This window comes from Anas acuta, chromosome 1 (assembly GCF_963932015.1).
Source record: "Anas acuta chromosome 1, bAnaAcu1.1, whole genome shotgun sequence".
NCBI lineage: Eukaryota > Metazoa > Chordata > Aves > Anseriformes > Anatidae > Anas > Anas acuta.
The window spans coordinates 158,631,667-158,656,222 of record NC_088979.1 but is presented as its reverse complement, the minus strand read 5'-3'; the positions used below and the strand labels follow the sequence as shown (position 1 = coordinate 158,656,222).

The window sequence follows — 24,556 nt, the reverse complement described above, 5'->3', positions numbered from 1 at the left end:
GTAAAACTTATCCTGCTGGCTAACAGGGAGCAGGAGGGGAAAGGTGCCGGTTTGGAGGACTGGGGTGCATGCTGCTTTCCCACCACATCCAAAATCCTCCACTGCCAATTGTTTGCTCTCCTGGCTGACAGCAGGTGTAGGTGAGGGAAATTCTCTCTGCTAGCCCTGACACATCCCCAGTCCCTTGGCCCTCTCAAAGCTACAGAGAGGACACAGGACCCTTGGCAACCTTGCTGGGCCTGAAACCAGATCCCTGTCACATGGATGGGCTGCCCAGGACTTCAGCCAGAGACCTGCAGAAGGCAGGCACTTACTCACAAAACAAACGTACCTAAGCGTGTCTTCTGGAGGTCTCTCAAAGTTATTATTTCCCATTGGAGAGACCATCTGAGCCAAACAACAGGAGCTCCTGCCAAAGGGAGCTGTCGATGCTTTCTCTTCGGTCCAGGCTGCGCAGTGTCTGCCCAGGCATCCTGGTGAGGGACCAGGATGAGAGGATCCCACTCTTTGCAGGAGTCCCACCATCTGCAAGCTGTATTTCTTAACATGCCTGAGGGCTTGCCTGTACCTCTGTGCTATTCTTCAGTCAAACTTTTCAGCTCTTGGGCTTTCTTGAACCTTTTTCTCCATTAAAGATGGTCCCAGACGATCAGCAAAGACCTTCCTTCAGGTTGTGTGTTGAGGACAGTGAAAAATCATCTTAGTTATCCCTCAGCCAGCTGAGCTGAACCAGCCTGAGGCAGTAAGGATGCAGCCCCAAGGCTTTCCCTTGGGCTGGGGATGTGTCCCACCTATTTTTGCAGGGAAGCCAATGGGGAGAGGTGAAAGACCCACAGTTTATGGCCCTGAGCAGCTCTGCACAGTCACTCTCAGGAGCCCTTTTCTCTGGATGCATGGCCCTTCTCCACGATGTCCTGCTTCACGCATTTGGAGTTATCCCTGTATTATAGGCATCCTCGTGGAGCAATGCCACTTTGCTGAGGCTGTGCATGGTGGGCCAAGAGAAAAAGCTCAACCCCTCTGCTGAGAGCACCATGGGCATGGAAACCTGGCTGGATGATGTGCTCCACAGGCTTTTAGTGAAGAGAGTCACACTTGAACAGCAGACTTAATTGTGTTGCATGTCATGCAGTAAGCTGGGGGACAGAAAGGTAGGCACTTCTGCCTTATTAAGGTAGCCGTGCCAAAAGAGCTGTGAGAAAAATATGGAAGTTGCTTTTGATGTTGTGAAAAGGTGGCTATGCCTGTGGTAGTCATCTCCAGATGTTTTTAGGCCTGGGGCATCCCCGTCTCAGACAAAGAGGGAAGTCTGCTGGTACATCTATTTTGGGAGTCTTCCCTTCATGGCAAGAATGCTGTGCAGGCTCCGGTGGCATTCCTGCCATGGAGCTGAGAGCCCAGAGGAGAAGGGATGAAGAACATTGAGTAGAGCAGCTTGTCACAGCAGAGTAAACTGTGCGACTTGTTAACCAACAGCCAGCATGAGGATAGGTGAGGGCACACCTGGGTTTGAGAAATATTGAGAACAACAATCTGAATTAGTGGTTGATGTAAGAAGAAACATCCTTGCAGTTCTTCACTGAGAAGTGATCATAGAATCACAGAATTGTAGGGGTTGGAAGGGACCTCAGGAGTTCATCGGGTCCACCTCCCCTGCCAAAGCAGGTTCCCTAGAGCAGGTTGCCCAGGTAGGCGTCCAGACGGGCTTTGAGACACTCCAGAGAAGGAGACTCCACAACCTCCCTTGGCAGCCTGCTCCAGTGCTCCGTCAAATGATGAAGACTCACATTTCAGTGATTTTGGAGAAAGCATTTCTCTTCGGGTCTTTTGACTAATCTTTTGCTTTCTCTCTCTCTCTCTCTCTCTCTCTCTCTCTCTCTCTCTCATTTTGTTTTATTTTGTTTCATTTTGTTTTGTTTCTCTATTATAAAGTATCTCATGAGTAATCTTCTTTCATTGCTTATTTTGGAAGTACTAACATGGAATAACTTCATTTTCCCAGCTTGACCTCTAGAAGCTGAAGTGTTGCTGCCAGGCAAAGCCTAACACAAGAGTCACAGGGACAAAGTCCAATTGAAAAACAAACAAACAAACATGCAATGCTTCTGTGTCAGATACAGTCTTTGAAATTTGGAGGAACTGGCACCACCACCTAAGCCTGTGCAGTAATATAAACACTGCTCTAACAACAAGCCTTCAGATCACACTCAAAGTCTACACACAAGAAGGGACAGAAGTGTAAAATCAAATGGTTTGCAAAAATTTGCATTGTTTGGTGCTGTGTTCATAGCAGAATACTGCGGAAAATGTGAATGCAGTAAACCAGGCAGAAGAAGTAAGCAAGCCCTCTACAACCTCATAAATCATACAGAGAGATACAGTCACACTGACCGAAAAGAGGAAAGCACATGACTACGTATTCCTTCCAAAACTGTAATGGAAGCTTTTGCTGTTTAGTAAATATTTCTTCTCTGTTCCCACTCTTTGAGTAAAGACAGCTGGCAAGAGATGTACAAGGCTTCTGCTTTTTGCTGAAGCCTTGGGTAGTATGGTACTTTCTTGCACAATTATTTAGTTTCTACTTATGTTCTGGTTTGCATTCCTGCTCTGAAATTGGACACGAGGGACAAATGTATAGACAATTACATGCAAAAGTTCTGCAGCATCTTGCTGAGGAATGAAAAAGGCTCAAAAAAGCAAATTCAGTGTAGCGAAGGGAGATTCAACCTACTGATGTACAGATGTAGACTGCTGGTCTGACAATGAGCTCAAGAGCTTAATTACTGCACGTCACACTGACCACAGGTCATTGCCCCATCTGGAAGCAGAAGGAGATGGACGAATTTGTGTGTATCTGTTGGTGAGAGCCAGCACCAGATCTAGGCACAACTAAACAGTACTCCTACCCCTGAAACAACACCCCGAGATTATCCAGAGGTCAGTCTGTATTGATGTGCAGGGAAGAGGCCACTTGAAGCTGAAATGAAAAAACATGAAAACAGACATGAAACCTCCTCCTGGAAACCTCCAGATACTAAACAACAGATACAAAACTCCCTTTTGTGATCACAGAACTTATTCTGCCAGAAGATGAGCATCTGGGTCCCATTCCAGCAAAGTGCTTATGAACATGCTTCATGTTAAACATATATACCATCCCTCTTCTTTCAGCAAGGATGCTTTTATATTTAAGATTTAATATGAGCTTGTTTGCTTGGTACCTCATGGAACAGAAAGGACCCGATCACCCAGAAGTAGACATTTTTAAAGTTGACAATTGAGAAGATTATGAAGCTAATAATAGCTACAGATTCTTGGAAAATGCAGACGATTTCTTCATGTGCTACAATTCTGTTTGCACATTAACTTAAGCTGTGTGTGCATAACGGTTCTCAGATGGAGAAGGTTGCTGCAACCTACTGTTGGTAAGTGTGAATAATGTGACCAGAAAGAGGAATTGTTACTGTCCAGGGGATTTCAAAAGCTTTAGCAAATTTTTCAAAAATATTTGAAAAATAAAAGACAATCAACAAAATGATGGGTGGGCTAAGTGGTGTAGTAGACATTTAGATCAAATTAACAGAGAAGTTAACTGTGCATCACACAGATTTTTGCTTTTGAGGTGGCAACTATCCTTACCTGAGCCTGGCATGATGATGCCCTGAGGCTGGAGGCGGTGCAAGTGAATTGCGTGTAGAAATGCAAATACAGACAGTTCAAGTGGCAATTTTAAAGGTAGTTACTTAATAGCATATCCCCAAATTCTGGGTTAACATCTTCAAATGTGCATTGTGACTTTTGGATTCTTTAGTTTTGAAATAATGAGTGACTCTGAACATTAGGTCTCTGTGCTATCTTAAAGACAGCACCCAAAAGCCGCAGCTCCTCATGCTGATGTTGCCAGCTGTGTGCGTGTCTAGCCATATGGAAAGTAAAAAAAAGAAAAGACTGTCTGTGCAAAAGTATTTTAAAAATCAGAAAAAAAGGAGGAACTGAAAAAATTACAAAACAGGTTCCTTCCATATGAAAGGAAGGATGAGGGGACTTAATATTTAACAGGCCATCTGACATATAGAAATACATCCGTATGAAATGATTGGCGGCTTCTGCAGTGAAGACAGGACTGAGAAACTGGCTTTCTCGGAAAATAAATAAGTAAATTAAGAAATAAAATAAAATAAAATAAAATAAAATAAAATAAAATAAAATAAAATAAAATAAAATAAAATAAAATAAAATAAAATAAAATAAAATAAAATAAAATAAAAGTAATTGAAGGATAAACTATTAATAAAAAATTGCTTTCAAATATTTTCCACCCTATCTGTCCCAGGGATCTGAATTCATTACTGTCCATTCATGTACAAAACTGAGCAGTTCTCAAACCATTGTGCTCAAGCATTAAGCACTCAGTACGTTCAGCGCTACTGCAGAAAAAGCGGACATGTAATTTACCCATATTATAAGCTAACACGGAAAGAGGCCAGGCTAGTCTGGCAGAGTCATAAAACTGCAGAATGCATTGGGATTGAATGCCTGATGCTGGCCTAGGTGGCTTTTAATTGGCGGGTAGGTCGGCACTCCACCTGGCTTCGATTAGTGTTGCTGGGCTGACCTGCAGCAACGCGCACCACCTGAAGGTCCAGACCTGTGTAAAGAGACTGGAAAGTTTCAATGAAGGACTGAATTGCTCGCTCCTTGGTGGCACGCTGTGCTCACGGACCCCACATCATGCCCTGGGGCAGTCAGCATGCCAGGGATCTGTGGGAGCTGGCTGCTCCTGGTGGCTAGGGGACACCCTGCTGGTGTTGTCACCAACAGTGGTGGTGAGCATGGACCAGCTGTCCTCATGCAGGTCTCTTCCCAGGAGCTGATCCAGGGCTGGAACCATCACAGTGCATACTAATGGTGACAAGCTAAAACTTCTCCAGTGAAAATGAAATTCTTCCAGGTCGCTTTTTCAATGTGTATGATCAACTGGTTCACCACGTGTAAGGATGGGAAGCCTAGAGCAGCTACTGGTGAAAATCGTGCCAGTACCTTCTGAGGGGAAACCATGTTCCCCTCTCTTGTTCCCCTCTCTTCTTGTCAGGTTTAGCACCAGAATTTAGCAGCAAAATCCAGCTGGAGTAGAGGGCTTGTATCCTCCTAAACTGTCAGATCATCATGCTTATGTTGGATTTCCTGACCTGCAAGGAAGCTTGGAGCAATTTGCTATTACAAGGATTGCTGCTGCAGGATTTCCACTAGACTGCTGCTTTTGCTGTGGTCTTCCAAGCTGGTTTTACAGAGCTAATGAGCAATGTGAACAATGTTGTTAAAGTAGACTTTTAAAATACTGAATTTTACAGTCTCAGAGGAACCCTTTCCAACACATGTCTTGTTCTAATTCTCAGGATAGGATGGTGTGCCCTTCAAATATGCCTATTGCTCTGCATTCGTTACAGAATAAACTCAGAAAACCAATTTAGGTTAAATACCCTCTTTTGGACATGTAAAGATGGGTGGAAAAATCACCTGTATACACTTAAATTCTGCTTTTCATGGCATTTGCTTCACCCCTTCCACTCTTGTGTCTACAAACCATCTTTGGAATTAAAAGAAAGAAAACCCAAGTAATTTTATCAAGAACAGCAGCCGTTATTTCATGAGTTACTTGTTTCTTGGTTTAAAGGTATTGACACATATGAAGAAATAAAGAGCAAGCCCAACCCCTGACCATTGCAAAATTCAGATGGTTTGAAAACAACACACGGACCTTTCCAAACTGACACCCCTACAACATGATGAAACATCACTCAACGTGGTGGAGGTCTTCCTGGGTCTGTTCCTCCTGTTAGCCCTTACTGAACATTTATAGAGACATTTTTGACTCTGCTCTACCTGGTCTCCCTATGTATTGATTAGCTTCTTTCTAAGTGAGACCACAACTAGCATACTTTCAGTAGCTGATTATATTTATGTGTCTGCTAGAACAATTGCTGGAACGTATTTTTAACTAGGCTTAAAACATGGATTTATTGCTATAGTCTTCAAGTTCAAAGAGGGGCTTTTCTGTTCTTTTCCTTGCCCTTTGAGTAACTAAGAGCATAAACTTCTCAGTGCTCATGAGCTTGTGTTTCTTCATTACTAATGAGTTTCCAACATTTTCAAGCAATGCTTTTGCTTTCCAAAAATCTTCTTGACAATGGATAATTGTAAAGTTTGGCAGTTAAGCATATATAAAATGCACAACGTTAAACACACATATGGATACAACACACAGAGGACAGAACCCGCAGAGTTACAAAGTGCTCAGGGCCTTAGCGTGCCTCAGCAGGATGCTCCAAGGAGATGCAGTTTTGATTTTCAGGATGAAACTCCAGCCCAGACCTCCCCTGGGGGCTGCTGTGCCATCACGCTGCACCATCAGCAAGGCTGCGAGCAGCAGTTTGCTTTCCAGCACTCTTGTCGCTATTTGGTTTGGCTAAGCTGTCTCCTGCAGCTGTGAGGCCAATACTGGCTCTCCTCCCTGCGCTCTTGGTAGTGAAATAAGATGTGATGAAACAATCAGGAACATCAAAAGGGATGTGGAGGAGAGCTGCCTGTGGATAATTCAAGAGGATTTGGAAGAAGAAATCAGAGCAAGGCTTCTGCAAGTTCCTCAGGCTTTCATTAGTGCTGGACCTAGTCCAAGCTTTCCTGCAAACACCACGCGAGGCTCGCTGCCGGGGCTCCCTCTCCTTGTGCCTCCTCTGGACTTTGCCGTGAGGAAGCCAGCATGGACTGCACCGAATTCCTCCCCGTGGTGTGAGGTGGTGCCTGCTGGGCTTGCTGGCATTGCCGGCGGCGTTTTGTCAGGGCCTGGCAGCTCCATGATGTCAGGCCACTGCAGGCCAAAAGGGGGCCACCATGTCAGGCTGGTTGAGCTGACGGGGGGAGCTCAGGTGGGAACAAAGTGCTTCCAGGGGGAAATGGGCTGACCTCGTAAAACCCCGCTCAGCACCCTGAGCTCCTTGCTCCTTCTACCTTTGCCCCCACACACAGAGCAGGGCTCTCCCTTGCAGAAGCTGCACCTACACAGCCAAACCTTGCCTCTTGTGCAGCTTGCCCGTGCCCTGTGGCAGCCCAGTCTCAAAACCTGAACCCTGGCTAAGCAGGTATGGAAGTGCTTGCAAGACTCTTTTTCATGCCTGCAGAGCTTCGTCAGCGTATTTCTGTTTGGAAGGGAATTGCTTTTCTAATCCATTATTGCTTTATGACAGCTGAAATTGCCTGACTTGATGCCAACACATATGAACCACGAAACGGTTCTTATATCGTATTTTATGGTCCATCCTCGGTTTTGAAATATGCAGCCTACTAAGCAAAATATATATGTATATATATTTCTGTTTGCAAAGACGTAAGTGTGGACTTTGCGAAAGGGAAGTGGGCATGGAAGGAAATTCAGAAATTGCAAAATGGACTTTAGTTTTTGTTCCTTCTGTAATACAGGCGGCAAGAGACCTGCCGAGCTTGCCTTCCTCTCCCGTCTGGGTTCACCTGGCTGTGTCGGCACAGGCCCCAGCTCTGGCTGGGTAACGCAGAGCTCCCGGGTGTCTCCGGGGATGGTTCTCCGCCTCACATCCCCCCTTTCCTCAGCCTTTATCTTGCTCCCCTGTCTGGGGGGCAGCCAGGCGGGGTGGCTGGGGGCTGTGGGGGGCCGCAGGAGCCTGATGGCTTCTGACAGGGGCCTGTGAGCACCACTTCATCCCGCACCGCCTGCATGCCCACCGCCCCTGCCTCAGGGCTGGGCTTTTTTCCAGCTCGGTGTGAGAAACAAAAGGTGAATGGTTTGGGAAGGCTCGGCTACAGCCCCTGTCCAGCCGCTTGTGCTTTCCCCATGTGTTCTTTCAGTGACGTGGCTGAGCTTGTAAATCCTGCAGCTGCACCGCCAGCCGCCCGGACCGCCCTGCTCCTGCAGGTTTCTGCTTTGTTTCCTTTTTTTTAGAGAAAAAAAAAAAAAAAAAAAAAAGCTGCGGTACAATTTTACAATTTCAACGTTTTTCTTGCAACAGCTTCGATTTCACAAATTGGAGGCGAGGGGGAAGAAGCAAAACATCTTGTACCTCCCCGTCGGGGAATCGAACCCCGGTCTCCCGCGTGACAGGCGGGGATACTTACCACTATACTAACGAGGAACTGTACGAGAGATGCCCTCCGCGCAGTCCCTATATCGCTCTCCGCGCTCAGCGCCCAGCACCGCGCCTCGTCCCCGCCGCGCTGCACCACGGGAGGCGCAGTCCCCGGCCGCGCTGCCCTCGCTGATTCCTATGGCGCGCAGAACTACATTTCCCAGCGGTCCCCGCGCGGCACCACCTCCCTCTGCTCCCCCCTCCCCTCCCCTCCCCTCAGCAGGAGGCGGCGCGCGGCGGGCGCTCAGCTCAGCGTGCAGAGCGCGAGCCATGGCGGCGGCGGACCCCAGCTCCTTCGCGTCCCCCGCCTGCTGCCTCACGCGCCACCTGCACCTGCGCTGCCGGGTCGACTTCGGCGCGCGGGCGCTGCGGGGCGCGGCCGCCTTCACCCTGCGCGCCGAGCGCGAGGCGCTGCGTTGCCTGGTAACGGCGGGGAGGGGGGGGGGAGCGGGGAGCGACCACCGCAACGGCCCGCGCGGAGCCGCCTCGCTGAGGGGACGGGGATGGGGTCGGGGATGGGGTCGGGGATGGGGTCGCCGCCTGCCCTCAGGTTCCCCTCAGGCTCCCCTCGGGCTCCCCCCAGCCGCTGCCCCGGCCCCCGCCGCCCCCTGCAGCCGCGGCCTGTGCCGGGCCGTTGGGGGTGAGGGGGGAGCCGGGCGTCGCGGCTGTGCTTCGGTTGCCTTTTCCCCCTGCCGTCCCCTTTCGGGGTTGGCGCTTGTGTTTTGGGAAAGCCCGTTCTGTTAATAGCGAAGGCCAGAGCTTTATTCTTCATTTCGCATGTGTGAGCGCTGCCTTGTTGGTGCTTGCCTGAAGGGCTTGGCTGGAAGTCTTGGCAGGCCCCCCTGTAGCCTCCTCCTCATTCCACGGCAGCCATGTGAGCTCCTTCACCTTTGTGTGCTTAGTAACCTCCTGTTTCCCCTTTTCCGTGTTCGTAGCCAGAAATCAGCTTTCACCTTCCTCTCCCTCCGGTTTGTCAAGTTCCGTGCTACTCTCTTAAAGTGCTGATCCCCAGTGCCCAGTGTGGTTATTTAATCATCCCAGTTTTACCTAGAACTATTCAAATCTTCCTTTAGCTTCAGATAGACTTGTCTTTATGATTTGAGGAGTGCTGTGATAATTGTTAACGCTGTTTAACAAGTAGGTAATATTTGCTTCATTACAGGTCTTGGATACAAAAGACCTCCAGGTATTTAAAGTGACTGCGAATGGACAGGATGCAAAATTTGCTTTTGGAGAAAAACATAAGTTCAAGGGGACCCCCTTGGAAATCACGCTTCCTTTTGAGCTAAGAAGGTATATGTTTACACATCTGCCTGTTCTTTGAGATGCTTTCCAAGCTGTGCTATAAAAGCTGCTTTCCTGTTTGCAAGGTCTTTGTGTAAAGCTTACAAAGGGACTTGTAAATTAAGGTGTTGAATGTATTTGTTCTACGATGTTGTAGACAAAATTAATATTTGGCCTTCATGAGACAGGCAAAGCTTTGGGAGTCTGTACCTGTGTCCAGGTCTCTATTTTAAATGTACAGAGTGGCTTGCTAAAGTAAGCAGTGAAATGATGTGAGCTGTTTCACAGTTGTTCCAGCACTTCTTATCGTTAATGTCCTTCACCTGCCAGAGTTATATCTTGTTTGGAATTACCCCAGTGTGGAGCATGTGGAGTTCCTGACCCTGTTACTGACTGACCCTGCATTGCTGTAGAAGTGCAGGTTGCCCCTACAATTACCTGGGAATATGTTTTCAAGTAATACAAGCTTTATTGTATTGCCTAACCCAAATACCCTAAAAAGAGGAACTCGAATTTTGGCAACACCATGGAGAATGGTGATTTACCTCTTTTAAATTGCATGAAATAGAAAATTCTTGCAAAAGTATGATACGTTTTTAACAGTTTGAGTTGTATGCTACAACTCTGTATCATCTCATTTGTTAAAGCTGAAAGTCCTGATTGTACAAGGAGGTTCCCTTCTTGAATAAAATTGTAAGTTGTTTCTTATCATTTCTTTTTCAAAACTGGTTACTATCCCTACAAATTCATATTTGATTCTAAATTTTTTCTTCACTCTGTGAATTAGTGCAGTTCACAAACATAAGTGAAGTGGAAGAAAAAAGGCTGTCATAAGAGATTGGTCCCTTCTCGGAGAGCTCTGGTGGTTTGATGTGAAATTGAATGAATGAATGCCTTGGACAAACAGGCAGCAGAGACATAGGGAATTGTTTCTTTTCAGATTTTTCAGATCTGAAAAAAACTCAGATTTTTTTAGTCACCAGACGTTCTTCTTCTAAGAAAAATCACCTACAAATAGTTTTGAGTCTTAGTTGTAAGAATTTGTAATCTTATGTTACAGTCTTCCATGTAAATCGAAATAGAACAGTGATAGGAAAGGTTAAGAGTTACAACTGGAAGTCTGACTGTTCAGTAAGCACGTGTGCCTTATGGTAATACAAATTGTTTTTTCTTTTGCTGTCAAATATGTACTTTGGAATGCCGGTTATAAACGAGATATGTATATTTGGTCGGCTTATCTAGTGTCTAACAGCTTTGATTGCTGGAGTTTGTTCTGGTTTATGATTTGATTGTTAATTCGAGAGAAATGCATCTGTACATGGAGCTTACAGGTAATAGAAGCAAGTACTTCTGCCTGCTTTTGCTGCTGGTCATGGTTTTGTTCTGCTTTAAAAAACAGTACAAACAAAAAACAAGAGGATGAACTTGTTTTTTTGTTTTGTTTTCTCTTGATAGCAAGCTGATGCTGATCTAGCACAGCTGTTAAATTTGACTTAAGTCCTTAAGCCTTAAATTTAATTTAAACTTTTTTTCCTCATTAACCTTACTGCTCATAGGGTTTTCCAGTAATTATTATTTATAGTATTTTTTTCTTCTCAAGGATCACTTTAACAGAATCTAATATCAACTGCACAATTTAATTATTTTGATTTACACAATGTGCAAATACTGTGTTGTTATGGCATGTAATATATGCTTTTTTATTTACTTACTGAATTGAGTTTTTTATACTTATGTGTATATCATTAGATAGTTTTGGGAAAACTGTGTGAACTTAGGTTGTCCAAATAGTTTAAAGAAAAAGTCCGTGTTCTCCTTGAATGGTAAAAGAGGAGAAAATGCTGGTTAGTAAAAACAATAATGGAAGTGTCCTTGTGACATCAAAATTGAAATAAACCAGCTATTTTTTATAATCATAACTGGGAGAAGCTGTAGTAGTGTGCTACTTGTTTGCATTATCAGTGCTCCTGAGACAGCACTGCAGGCACATTTTCCAGCAAGCTTTGTAGAGGAATGCCAGGAGTGATCACAAGTCCTGTCAAAACTCTCTGACTGTATTCTTTATTGTACAGGGGACAAGAAGCAATTATCGAAATTTCTTTCGAAAGCTCTCCACAGTCTTCAGCTCTCCAATGGTTTACACCAGAGCAAACTTCTGGAAAGAAACACCCGTTTCTCTTCAGCCAGTGCCAGGTTGTGTTGACTAATTTTTCTAAGTTGTTGTTTACATATCACAGTTGTTTTCTAAACAGGAGGGGAAGGCTAGTATGGGATAAGTACAGTAATCTTTAACTTGTAATTGTGTGTGTCAATGGCCCTAAACAGAAAAAAATAAAATCATAACATTGCTGAGATTTTATTTTATGTTTGCAGTTTAATAGGTCCAGAACTGTTTTACCTTCTCCAGTATTCTTGCTGAAGAACATCTAGTCCTTCGCAATCAGCGTGTGTGATTAATGATGTCTTACCTAACGATTTTTCTTTAGAAAATCTTTCAATGTAAGACTAGTGTAAGCTATAAATGACAGGAAGTATTGGTTTGTGGATAATGAATTCACTGCAGGAACTGTATAGGTTTCCAATATAATAGTGGTTCATTTGTAATCCTTTGTGTAAGAAAGAATGCTACATTTTATGTTTTTTCTTCTAGGCTACCCATTGCAGAGCCATCCTTCCTTGCCAAGATACACCAGCTGTGAAGCTAACATACTATGCAGAGGTAGATGAGTCTAAGTCACGTGTGCCTAAATAAATGCCATCACTACAATGAATGATTTTATTTTTGTAGCTGCTAGCATATGGCCTCAAATAAAAACAGAGAATATTGGACTGTGCGCTTAGCCACATGGCCTAAACTTTTGGGTAGACCTGTGTAGTGCCAGGAGTTGGACTTGATGATCCTTATGGGTCCCCTCCAACTCGGGATATTCTATGATTCTATGACTTTTAGCTTACTGCAAGAGCCAAAAATGTGCTTATCTTCTCTTTAGCACTTCTCTAGGCATCATCTTTTTTTTTCATTCACATGTATCTTTATGTCTAAAAGAAAAAAAGTTCTGCAGTAGGAAAAAATACAGTCTTAAACCAGGAAGGTCTGACAGTCAAACAACAAAGCCTTGCGAAGTAAAAATACTTGAAGTTACTTCATATATACCTAAAGTAATACTTTCTGGTACAGAGTTGGGGCACCTTTGCAGAGTTGTCATAAGTAGTCCAATTGTTTTAAAGAAGCACAAAGACAGATGTGCATTGTGATGATTAGTAGTTTAAAGAAAGTGAAACTTCGAACATTTGTCAGAGGTTGTCCTTTTGGTTAATTAACTATTGTCCTAAGTCAATATTTTCTATACGGCATATTCTACCTGAAGGGGAAAATTTTCAGATAGAACAAATCAGGGCTATTCTTTTGCTCTAGCTGCATCTAGTATATTATATACTCCCGTATGCCAACTGAGTTCCTCATGGTTGCACAACCTTCTTTCAGGTATCTGTTCCTAAAGAGCTGGTGGCTCTTATGAGTGCCAATCGCGATGGAGAAATGCCTGACCCAGAGGACAGCAGTCGGAAGATATACCGTTTCAGACAGAATGTGAGTGCTGCAGGCTAGTAGAGGGGTTCCTAATGTCTTTTTTCCTAACTCTTGCAGTTTACAGCCAGTTCAGATATGTTTTTGATATCACCAGTAAATCAAGTGACTGACAATAGGTTCAATCCAGTAAGTGCTGGTGATGTTTCCTGGTCATCGGGAATTCCCAGAAAAGCCTGATGATTTTTTTGGAAATGTTTAATATGCTGAAAGCTAGTACTGTGGAAACACCTCTGTCTGCATTGATTCTTGGGAACTAATGGGTAGGATTTAATAGCATGGGAGTGAATTTTGAAAACCAGATCCTGCGAATTTTAAGCTTACCAAGATTTTTGCAGTGAAGCTGAACATTGGAATCAAATTAAACTTGAAGCGGTGCACATTCTGACAACAGAGACTATTAAAAGGTGAAAACTTTGGCTTTTATGGAAAGTGTCTCTAGCTAATTAAAAAATGACTGTTATTAGGATGAAGTTTCATTAATGTTGCAGCTAGTTTAATGATTCCAGTGTTCTTAGAGTGGCAGTCTCAATTTACTCTCCTGGCTTTTTTGTGCTTTGCTTTTGGGGTTACAGCTCTGGTGTGTATGGGATCTCTTAGTGAGCTTAGTTTATTTTGCTGAACAGGCAGAAAAAAATGAAAAACCTTAGTAAGTCGATCTGGACTACTGGAGGGTCTGAATAAATGTGTGGAGGGATGGATGGACAGACTTGAGTGGCTGGGGAGAGGAGTGGAACCTCAACTGCAGCAGCTGTTGGGTTGATTTGGCTGCTGGGTGAAACTTGAGAGAGGGGAGGGGAGAGGAAAAAAGAAAAAAGTGTTCACCTTATCTGGGAGCTCTTCAATACAGTACCTGCTCTGTAGAGCCAAAAACCTTTGCAACTCTTGGTCTAGTTTGTAGCCAAAAACCTTTGCAACTCTTGGTCTAGTTTGTAAGATGTCTGTTGCATGTTATCTGCTTCCATAAAATTTAGTAACACTGGAATTAGTTTGGAAAACTAATTTTCTTTTGAACAGTAACCAAACCTGGTCCTGTGCTATGCTACAGCTACAGGATTTTTCTTTTCAAGCAGAAATGGTATTTAAAAGTTTGTGGCCTTTACCTGAAAGATCAATGAAACACGTACTTTCAGATAAAGGAATTATCATTTGGGGGAAAAATGCCTTTATCATAATGTAAGACAGAAAGCTGTAGAGGAAATGTACATTCTTTTTTGTTTACATAACTTTGTTTTTCTTTGAATCAATGATATTGATAGCTCACTTTACAATAAGTCTTTTTTTCATGTTCTTATTTAGGTTCCCATACCTTGCTACTTGATTGCTTTAGTGGTTGGAGCTTTAGAAAGCAGGTGAGTGAATCAATATAAAGTAAATAATAATAATTGGTTTTTTTTTTAAATCTTCAGAGTATTTAATTTGTTCTACAATACTGCACCTTGCTGAATTTATTACTGTCTTGTGAAATCTTTGTATCAAACCATATGCATCTTGATTCACTCTTGCATCGTTTTTCTATTGAATATACTTTTGCTGTAAGATAAAGAAATACTCTGAAGACTTTGGAGTTGATTGAAATCTCCCAAGAGCATTTTAAGCTGAAGGAATAGTAGTATCTTTTTCCTCTGGTAACAGATAGGCCTGATTATGTACAAAAGGGAGAAAATGAAATTTTCAGCCTCATTGCTTGTCTGCACAAGAATGTGTTAAGCTAGCCCATAATAATGCTTGTTTAATAGGGCTTACAGCATTTTACAATCTGTAGATGTGTTGCCCATTTATTTGTCCTGAGCAGTGGATATTTATGGCTTGTTTTTTTTCTAAAGCTTCTTCTAGTGTCGCTTTAGCAATGGAGAGGGAGATTGTAACAAGTTTCTTCAGCATCATGGGTTTCTCCTGAGCACATTAAATGTATGCTGTCTGTGTTAGCTTCCCATGGAATGATTTCCCTTTCATGGTGTCTTGCTGGCATTTTCACTTTCAACAGGCAGATTGGTCCAAGGACACTGGTGTGGGCTGAAAAGGAGTTAGTGGATAAGTCAGCCTACGAATTTGCTGAGGTAGGTAATTAACAGAACTGTTTTGTCAACTATTTGTTTTACATGGTAATGGAAAAGGAACTGGCTCCAGCTTCAGGTTTTGTCCAGATTTGTTCATCCGTAGTCCTCCTTTCTCTGCTTTCCACCACAAAAAATGCTGCTCTCTTCCAGCACAGCACAAAACTCTTACTAAACTAAAGTACTGATGCGCAGCATTGTGCTCATTTTACATGTGGTGCTTCCCAAGGTCAAAGAGAATGAAGTGTGGGGTCAGTAGCTTACATGTATAACTTGTTTAGTGTTTGTAGTCAGAAATCGTATTAGAAACTAATGGGAATTCTTGTTTCAGACTGAAGCTATGCTGCAAATAGCAGAAGATTTAGCAGGACCCTATGTGTGGGGACAGTATGACTTGTTAGTCTTACCACCTTCTTTTCCTTATGGTGGCATGGAGAATCCTTGTCTTACTTTTGTGACTCCAACGCTATTGGTAAGTGTAACACTGACAAAATTCAGCTTTTCCTTAGAGCTTGCTCATCCGTCAAGTGATGGATGTTAATTTACAGACTGCTAATCTTCCCCCTCCCCCCCCCCCCGCCCTCCCGAGAACTGTAAATTTTTCTGTCCCCTTTGGAGTTTAGGGATCATGCATGGAACTGCAGTAAGTGGTGTATATTGAGTTTTACTTGAACTGACAACTACCTTGTCTTACCTTGTCTTTTTTTTTTCTGTTTTTAGGCAGGTGATCGATCTCTATCAAATGTAAGTGCACAATAAGTTCATGTCTTCAAGCAGAACATAGGTTGAATTTGCATCTTAGCTTTGTAAAAGATATCTGAAAACTTAGTCTCTTGTTCATTGGGGGAATTAAAAGCTAATGCAGTGATTCAAGAAGTCTTACAAAGTGAGTTTTAATTATAAGTAAACCCTAGAGAAATTGGAGATGTATCCATTTTTTATACATTCACTTATGAAACAAACAGATGAAAATAACATGACTGTATACATAGGGGACTGACTGAAGTCTGCTGCTCAGTTGCAGTCTTCTTGTCCTGTATGCTTAAAATCACAACCATATTGATTTCATCTGAATTGTTTGTAGGAAGTTTCTTCCTCTATATACCTATCTACATACTGGAACTCGCATTGGGTACATTAAAGTGGAAATTGTGAGAACGACATGAATAAATTCTTGTTTTGTCTGGGAAGTTGAGTACTCTGGATGCTGTTTTATCTCTTTAAGTCTCTCTTACCAGACTGATATACTGCTTAAAAAGTGAATATGATTCCCTATATGATGTTTCTTCTAAGAAAACTGAAATATTAGACATGGGTACATTTTGCATCACTATCCTGCTTTCTGTTTGCTGTTTTAGAACATCCCAGCCCTGCATTGTTTGCTTTTGTGGGAAAGTAATACTAGTTCATGGCTTGCTATGTGTCCAGTGTTCTGTAATACAACTTCATAAACGAGTGCCTGCATGGTACTATCAGAGGCATTATTTTTGTTGATCAGTGTGGCTCTAGGACTTGCAAGCTACAAATTCAAAATTATTTCCGGAGAAGGTTCATTCAAAGGCATTGTTAGTCCTTTAAATAATATTTATATGGATAAGTTTACAGATCCAATATATACAATATCAGTTGGCTTTGTGAATACAGTGCAGTAATCCTGCTAGGATTTTTCCTTTCTATAAGGATTTGATCATTTGTTTTCAAGAGGAGTCTAAACAGTAAGGCTGTCACTGTTTTTCTGCGTTTCAGGTTATTGCCCATGAAATCTCTCATAGCTGGACAGGAAACTTGGTAACAAACAAAACATGGGAGCACTTTTGGTAGGTATGATATTCAATGCAATGCAATGTAATGCAAACCATGTATTAAAAATAATCTATAAAAAGACCAATGAAATGAGTTCTGCTGTCCTACCAGTGCTGACATTATCAATGTATTTCCAGGCTGAATGAGGGACACACTGTATACCTGGAACGCAGGATTGGTGGTCGGTTGTTTGGTGAGCAGTTCAGGCACTTTCAAGCCCTTGGTGGTTGGAGAGAACTGCAAAATACAGTGAGTATGTTAAAAGTTCTGACAACTTTTGTTTTAGGTATATACCTAAATAAAATAAAGTTGATTTCACGTTTCCCACAAATAAGACTTACCTAGTCAGCTTTCCTAATGCCTTCTTACTAGAGGTGCACGACGTTGATTACAAGGTGTATGTTGTCTTCCTAATGCTTAATATGCTTAGAGAATAGGTTAAGCATTTTGAAACATTTCAAGCTGTTCTGTAAGGGTGGACATCTTTCCAGGCTCTCTTGGTTGTTACTGATGTGGCTAAACTGCAGTATTAAAACTGTAATATTGTTATCTGTTAGCATACTAATTGGCAGCTGAAAGTTTGTCAAAATTGTAGAGTCTTGCAATCGTTTAAGTTGGAAAAGACCTTCAGGGTCATCCAATCCAACTATCAACCAACCTGCCAAGCCCCATCACTAAACTATGTCCCTTAGTGCCATCAGCTTATCTGCAAGCAAAACCGCAGATTTGCCATTGCCAAATGCAAATAATGGATTTATTTTTTCCTGCATGCTGAGTTATAGCTGAGAGTATTCCAGATCTGTTGCTGTCTAAGAGGGTTGTTTAGTTTCATGGTTAGATACCATAGTTAAACTTCAGTTTTCAGATCTCTTGTCTGTGATAACGTAGCTCCTTCTCACTGTGTTTGGTGATGCAGTTTGCATATTTTATTGTTTCCTTACTGTTTTTTTTTTTATATCACATATTTAGAGTGAGTAGTTTGTTAAGAAAGGGATAAATATTTTACCAGGCGATCATGACTGCAACAAATGTGACTGTAATTAACTACATTGGGATGATGAGGTGATCTCTATCTTGGATTGATGATATCTGTAGAAATGGGATTAGTGGTGACTTGCAAAAATGTTAGTCTTTCTAGATTCATGTATTTTCTTTTATCTTTGTCACAGATAAAAACTCTTGGAGATACAAATCCCGTAACTAACCTCGTCCCTGATCTGAGTGACATTGATCTTGATGCGGCCTATTCATCTGTTCCATATGAGAAAGGCTTTGCTTTGCTTTTTCACCTTGAGCAACTTCTTGGAGGACCAGGTAGGTGTTGGTCAGACTTAAAATAAAAAAAATATATATATATATATTTTATAATATATATATATATATTATATAATATATATATATATATATATATTATATATATATATTTTATTTTTTTATTTTTTTTACCATTTTAATTTCAAATGTTGAAACAATTGTTTGTTCTTTCTAACTGTTAGATGTCTTCATGGGCTTCTTGAAGGCTTACATTCAGCAGTTTGCTTATAAGAGCGTAGGAACTGATGAGTGGAAGAAGTTCTTGTACTCCTACTTCAAGGATAAGGTTGGATTGTGTTTAAAACCTTTCAATTATATAAAACTATAACATAACTCAGGAATTACCTTCTTTAAGGACCAGTTCTTCTTCTTTCTCCTCTTTATCTTGATCTCAATGCAATGCAGTCTGGAATCTTACAAAGATGGGTTTGCATTATGATGCTTTTTTTTTCTAGAGGTATTTTATTTCTATTATGTTTTGTTTTGAAGTGCTGTGTATAAGATTCTCCAAGTTGGAGGGATATTAAAGGGGGGCGGAAAAGTCAGATTGAAATTAGACTTCATAGGGTATGCTTTTGTCTAAAAATAACACTTAAAATCCAGTCAGAATTTGTGTCGCTTGTAGGTAGATATTCTTGATAAAGTTGACTGGAACTCTTGGATGCACGCTCCAGGAATGCCACCGGTGAAGCCTACGTAAGCATTTTTGTTTGTTTATAATATGTTTCTCTTGTTCAGATTGCACGTGATTTTTCAAACAGTCATGAAGCAGTGTGTAAACAGGGTAGAAGTCTTCCCATAAACCTTTTATTAGAAAATGTCCTTGCACTATGTAAAAACAGATGTTTATATAGAACAAAGTGTTGCTGTTATGTTTGTTTGTTTGTTTTGCTGGTGAAAATTCATTTTACTTTGAAATTTGCCAGGAAAGGTATATTTTTTTCCCTTGATAGTCTGTTACAGTAATGCTCTCTTTTCACTTAGATGGTGTAATATATGTTCAATGTACTTGGAAATACCAATCATTTTAGAGGTGTGTGAGATCAATGTATAGTGTCACCTATGCACAAGATGCTTGTAACTAAAACAAAAATACACTTTGTGATAACTGAACTTTTGTAAATTATATTGCCTTATTAAGTTGGAGCCTACAATGAACAGAAGTGGAGACATTTGAAAACAATTTCTAAGCGTTCTTGTAAAAACATTACAGAAGCGTTTTGTGTTTCCAAAGTGTGATCCTTTGTTTTTAATCTCTGACAGATATGATATGACACTAGCAAATGCCTGCGTTGCCTTGAGCCAAAGATGGATCAAAGTGAGTGGTTCAAGAATTCTGCTAATATCTCTGTGTCTTGAAAAGCTAATTTTCTATACACAAAGTGAGTCATTCTCTTCTGGAATCTATCACTTGCTGAGAGAGAATGCATTTATTATGGTGATAGTATTGCTGCCAGGGATTTTGCATTCTGTATACTAGCCTTTCATCATGGAGTCTGTGGACTTACTACAACTTCTGTACGTGAAGTGCAGTACTCTTTTTTTTTTTTTTTTTCCCCAAGGCACTCAGCCAGCTTTGTGTTACGTGTATGTAACAACCAAACTGGCAATGTTCTTTTTGAAACCCTGTTATTATGGCTTGATGAGAAACATAAAGAGAGGTATCTCTATGTTACTGATTATATAGCAATAATACCTCTACGTTACACTAGGGCTAGGATGTATTTCTCATCAAAACTTAAAATGCATAAATTGTAATAAATACCTAATAACCATACAATCGTCTCATAATTTTTACCATTAAACTCATACAACTAACAAAGGATTCAATGTACCTTCCTTTTGTTGGCCTTGTGGCTTTTCACTCTACTTGTATATTGTCTTTAACTTTGTTTTCTCAGTGTAAAATTTTATAGAAAAAGTATTTTATTTTCATGTGACTTTAATAGAAAGATAGGGGAGACAGAAAGATCAGTGGAGAGAAAACAAGTAGAAGTGAAAGTAAGGAAATACCAAGTGTCAGACAATGGCTTACCTCCTACCAGTAGAATCTTATAGTATCTACTGTGCAGATACAAATTGATGTGTTTTTATGGGAAATAGAGCAAAAGGAAATGCAGATGTTGAAACAAAGTTACACCTGTTTGTGCTTTAAAATACCTATTAGAAACTTAAGTAAACCATTCTCTTTTAGGCAAAAGAGGGTGATTTGGGCTCATTCAGCTCAGCAGACCTGAAGGAAATGTCATCTCATCAGCTGATTGAGTTCCTGGGACAGTTGCTGCTGGAGGTAAAAGCATGCCTGTGGTAACCTGATTCTTGTATCACAAAAGCAGGCACAGAAGACCAAACGTTCTTTGGAATTAAATGTTCTCTTAAGTCTTGCTAAAATAACCTGCTCTAACCATACGTAGTCTCTAAAACCATCAGCCCTACTTACCTTTTGGTTCTTCAGCTGATGAACAACATGTGAACTACTTTGGATTGAAAAATAAAAACAAAACTAGAAGGTGCTTGAATTTGTCTGTATGTGGTGTTTGCGACCTGCAAATGAGCTATAAATGCTGTAAATGAAACAGAATGAAATTAGTTCAAGATTTGTACGTTTTGGTAGTACTGGATGTGGGAATTTGCTAACCATTGCACTTATTCCTTGCCCCTTCACTAATGTTCTGAAGAGGTGAAGGGAACAAATTCAAATATTTATCATGGTAAGCTTTTAAATCCTTTGTAGCATCAATCTTTTTAAATGAACCTGTTTATTTTTGGAGTGTGTGGAATGAAGTGTGCCTCTGTCTTATTTCTGACTATGCAATTTCCTTTTTTAGGCTCCTCTTCCAGTGTCACATGTTAAACGAATGCAGCAAGTATATGACTTCAATGCTATAACTAATTCTGAAATACGATTCAGGTTTGTTCTAGTATGGACATTTTTTCTCACTTTAAATGCTTCCATAAAACAAACTGTCCTGCCTCAGAAATGATCTGAGCTGTACCGTTTTATAGCTCTGATGCAGTCATTACTATTTATGTGTATGTGTAAACCTGCTTACCAGAGCGGTATTGTTACTTATAAATTGGGTAAATATAGTCTAGTAGAACAACGGGAAGGGAGCAGTGGATTAGCTGTGCTTTATTCACATCTGTCATGCTTGCAAAGGAGTCTGATGACCTGATAACTTATTTTGGGGGTGGTATTGGATAATACACTAATGAGCCTCTCTTTGACTCAAAGATATTGAAAAATCTTTCCATTTGTCAGTCAGGACTAGATCTTCCGGGCTGGCCTAATGAGTTCTGTTGATGTGCTGGTGTGCGTGTGTGTTCATTTTTGTTTACTTGTTTTGTGTTTATTTTCCAACGCAACTCTTTTTTGGCACATTTTAATGCCTGCTATTACAAAGCTTTTGTCTCTTCAAAATAAGCACATATCAAGAGAAGTCTCTAAAGAAATACGAAAAGCCTTGTGCTACATGTTTTGATTTTTACGCCATCCTAACTTCTTCTACTTTGTATATGCATTGTTAAAACAGGCCATGTGTTTAAAAATAAATACTTTTTTAATTTTTTTTTTTTGTTTGGGAACAAAAGTAATCTTCACAAATGTTTAGAAGAATTACATACTTTGCTATTGTTACATACTTGGGTACATTTGCAGTAGTGATAGTTATTCTGCCTTATTGCTAAATTAGAGTTCTTCATTCCTTATCATGAACAAAACTAAATGTTTTTAAGCATACAGTATAGTTCTTGTAAGTATAGTTCTTGTTTCTTAAAAGAATATTTTCTTATATTTTTAAAACAAAACCTGGTGAGGTTTTGTTTGTGTTTTTCTTCAAGTTTTTTGGTAACTTGGTCAAATGTGGAAAGTACTTTATAATTCAGCTTTGAGTGATGCAACTGGATGCTACTCTAACATAAAAAAATATATATAGCCGCAGTAAAAAGACAATTTTGGAGAAACTTGGAAACTTTTTTTTGTGTTTTATGAGAAAGTCCACTTTGTAACCTGCCACTCAGACACTAAATATTTTAAATTGCACTTATGTTAGTATTTTATATATGCTGAAATTCTAGTCTGAGCACACAGCACTGTCTAGGACATTTATGGAAACAGAATCATAAGACAACTGCAAATGAAAAATAACATTTTTTTCTTTTTTTTTTTTTCAGATGGCTACGCCTCTGTATCCAGTCCAAGTGGGAAGAAGCTATTCCTCTGGCTCTAAAAATGGCAACAGATCAAGGGAGGATGAAGTTTACTCGGCCCTTGTTCAGGTAAAAGTAATCTCCAAATTGTAGGAGCTAACAATGTTGGCGTTTTTAGTATAATGGAATATATGTCTTGACACCATGTAAGTATTTGTTATATTTTATAGTGATAAAACAATTTTCTATATACTGCCAACAAGCTTATCTTCAGAGTCACGTTCCACTTACTGACTTTTTAAGAGAGGAAACACTAGTTTCTCAATATGTCTCTTAATGTCAGGCTGTCAAGATAAAAGTAAAGCTTTGAGAAAATCTGCATTATACTGTTTTTTCACAGATTCTTTTTTTTGTAATGCTGTGCTTGGTTGTTTTTTGTTTTTTGTTTTTTTTAGGGATCTCTACAATTTTGACAAGTCTCGAGATCTGACTGTCAAGACATTCCTAGAGCACAGAGCCTGTATGCACCCGGTCACATCAATGCTTGTGGGCAAAGACTTGAAACAGGATCAGTGACAAGTTTATTGATTGCTTTGAAATTTTCTAGTTGCTGAAAAAAGACTGATTCTGCAAACCATTCATATGTGTGCTTGATTATGCCATAAATGATCTGCTGCTTTGGTACTAATTTAGCTTAAAATGAACTTTCTGGATCAAATTTGGTACTTTCTATTTTGTACCTCCCAAGTATTACTGCAAAATCACTAAATCTCTGGAGCTGGGAGAAAGGTTTTCTTACAAGCAATTCATGGAACATGCAAAGAAGCTGTATAAGATGTAGTGAACCATGGAATTTTAAAACATGGAAAATTAACTGGTGGATGGCATAACTCTTTGTGCATAGCTTTCTTTTTTTTTTTTCACAGTAATATGAAAATAACTTCAAGTATCTGACAACTGAAAAATAAATCTTTTTATTGCTCAGTCTACTTGTCTGTGTGTTGATCTGTACAAAAAATGTCAGAATAATAGAATTATAGGATCATTAAGGTTGGCAACGACCTACCTCCATGATCATGTGGTCCAGTTGTCCAATACCACCAATACTGCCCACTAAACCGTGTCCCTAAGCATCACATCTACCCCTTCCTGAAACACCCCCAGGGATGGTGACTCCACCACCTCCCTGGGCAACCCATCCCAATGCCTGACTGCTCTTTCTGAGAATAAATGTCTCCTCATCTCCAACCTGAACCTCCCCTGGTGCGACTTGAGGCCATTCCCTCTAGTTCTATCACTAGTTATCTGCAAGAAGAGGCTGACCCCCAGCTCCCCACCCGTTCCTTTCAGGTAGTTCAGAGAGCAATAAGGTCTCCCCTGAGCATCTTCTTCTGCAGCCTAAACAAGCCCAGTTCCTTCAGCTGCTCCCCACAGGACCTATGCTCCGGACCCTTCACCAGCTTCATAGCCCTTCTCTGGACACGCTCCAGGGCCTCGATGTCCTTGTAGTGAGGGGCCCAAAGCTGAACCCAGCACTCCAGGTGTGGCCTCTCCAGAGCAGAGCACAGGGGGGCGATCACCTCCCTGGTCCTGCTGGCTGCACTATTCCTGATGCAAGTCAGGATGCCATTGGCCTTCTTGGCCACCTGGGCACACTGCTGGCTCGTGTTCAGTTGAGCATCCACCAACACCCCCAGAGCCTTTTCCTCTGCACAGCTTTCCAGCCACTCTGCCCCAAGCCTGTAGCGCTGTGTGGGGTTGTGACCAAAGTGTAGTACCTGGCACTTGGTTTTGTTGAACCTCATTGGCCTCAGCCCATCATTCCAATTCCCTTATTTACTCTCCTGTGTTGTAGGAGAATATTTTCCACTGGTGTGAATTACTATGGGTTTAATAGGACTTTGAAGACGTAAATGGATTACAGCACTGTACTGAAAACTGAGGAAAAAATCTGTCTAGCCACATTTATCACGGCTGTTACGTTAGTCAGTTCTTTACATCAATCACAATACAGTTGTTTTACTTTTTCATTGCTATTGGATCTTTCATTGTGTACTATTATTATGAGTTGTCTGAAATACTTTTGTTCTCTTTCTTTAGCAAACCTGGCGTTTTTGCCATATTTCATATTTAATGCCTTGCTGTGCTTTTAGTGACTTAAATTATTTCAACCCACTACATATTTTTAAAACTTCTAATTATTGCAG

General features: G+C 41.1%; 1 protein-coding gene, 1 long non-coding RNA gene and 1 other non-coding gene across 3 annotated transcripts; 1 reads left to right on the top strand and 2 right to left on the bottom strand.

The window, feature by feature from the left end:
* Positions 1–6,356: 6,356 nt before the first annotated feature.
* Positions 6,357–8,268, bottom strand: LOC137849184 (uncharacterized). Its single transcript, XR_011091751.1, has 2 exons — positions 8,146–8,268; positions 6,357–7,961 (listed from the first exon to the last, which is right to left on the bottom strand). It is a non-coding gene; the product is annotated as an uncharacterized lncRNA (long non-coding RNA).
* On the bottom strand, positions 8,091–8,162 carry TRNAD-GUC (transfer RNA aspartic acid (anticodon GUC)). Its single transcript has one exon. It is a non-coding gene; the product is annotated as a tRNA-Asp (tRNA).
* A 92-nt stretch (positions 8,269–8,360) lies between the features above and the next one.
* On the top strand, positions 8,361–23,333 carry LTA4H (leukotriene A4 hydrolase). Its single transcript, XM_068668671.1, has 19 exons — positions 8,361–8,579; positions 9,319–9,449; positions 11,513–11,633; positions 12,091–12,159; positions 12,925–13,029; positions 14,326–14,378; positions 15,014–15,086; positions 15,415–15,555; positions 15,804–15,827; positions 16,830–16,900; positions 17,024–17,135; positions 18,056–18,200; positions 18,383–18,486; positions 18,826–18,896; positions 19,464–19,518; positions 20,395–20,490; positions 21,029–21,111; positions 22,374–22,478; positions 22,805–23,333. Exons 1-19 carry the CDS (start codon positions 8,427–8,429, stop codon positions 22,923–22,925), a joined length of 1,833 nt encoding a protein of 610 aa, XP_068524772.1. The 5' UTR covers positions 8,361–8,426; the 3' UTR covers positions 22,926–23,333.
* Positions 23,334–24,556: the final 1,223 nt, after the last annotated feature.

Excerpts from the sequence above, each read along its gene's own strand:
- LTA4H (XM_068668671.1), top strand. The coding sequence starts at position 8,427 with ATGGCGGCGGCGGACCCCAGCTCCTTCGCGTCCCCCGCCTGCTGCCTC. Across the intron at positions 8,580-9,318 it reads GCGAGGCGCTGCGTTGCCTG|GTCTTGGATACAAAAGACCT; the intron begins GTAACGGCGGGG and ends GCTTCATTACAG. Across the intron at positions 9,450-11,512 it reads CTTCCTTTTGAGCTAAGAAG|GGGACAAGAAGCAATTATCG; the intron begins GTATATGTTTAC and ends TTTATTGTACAG.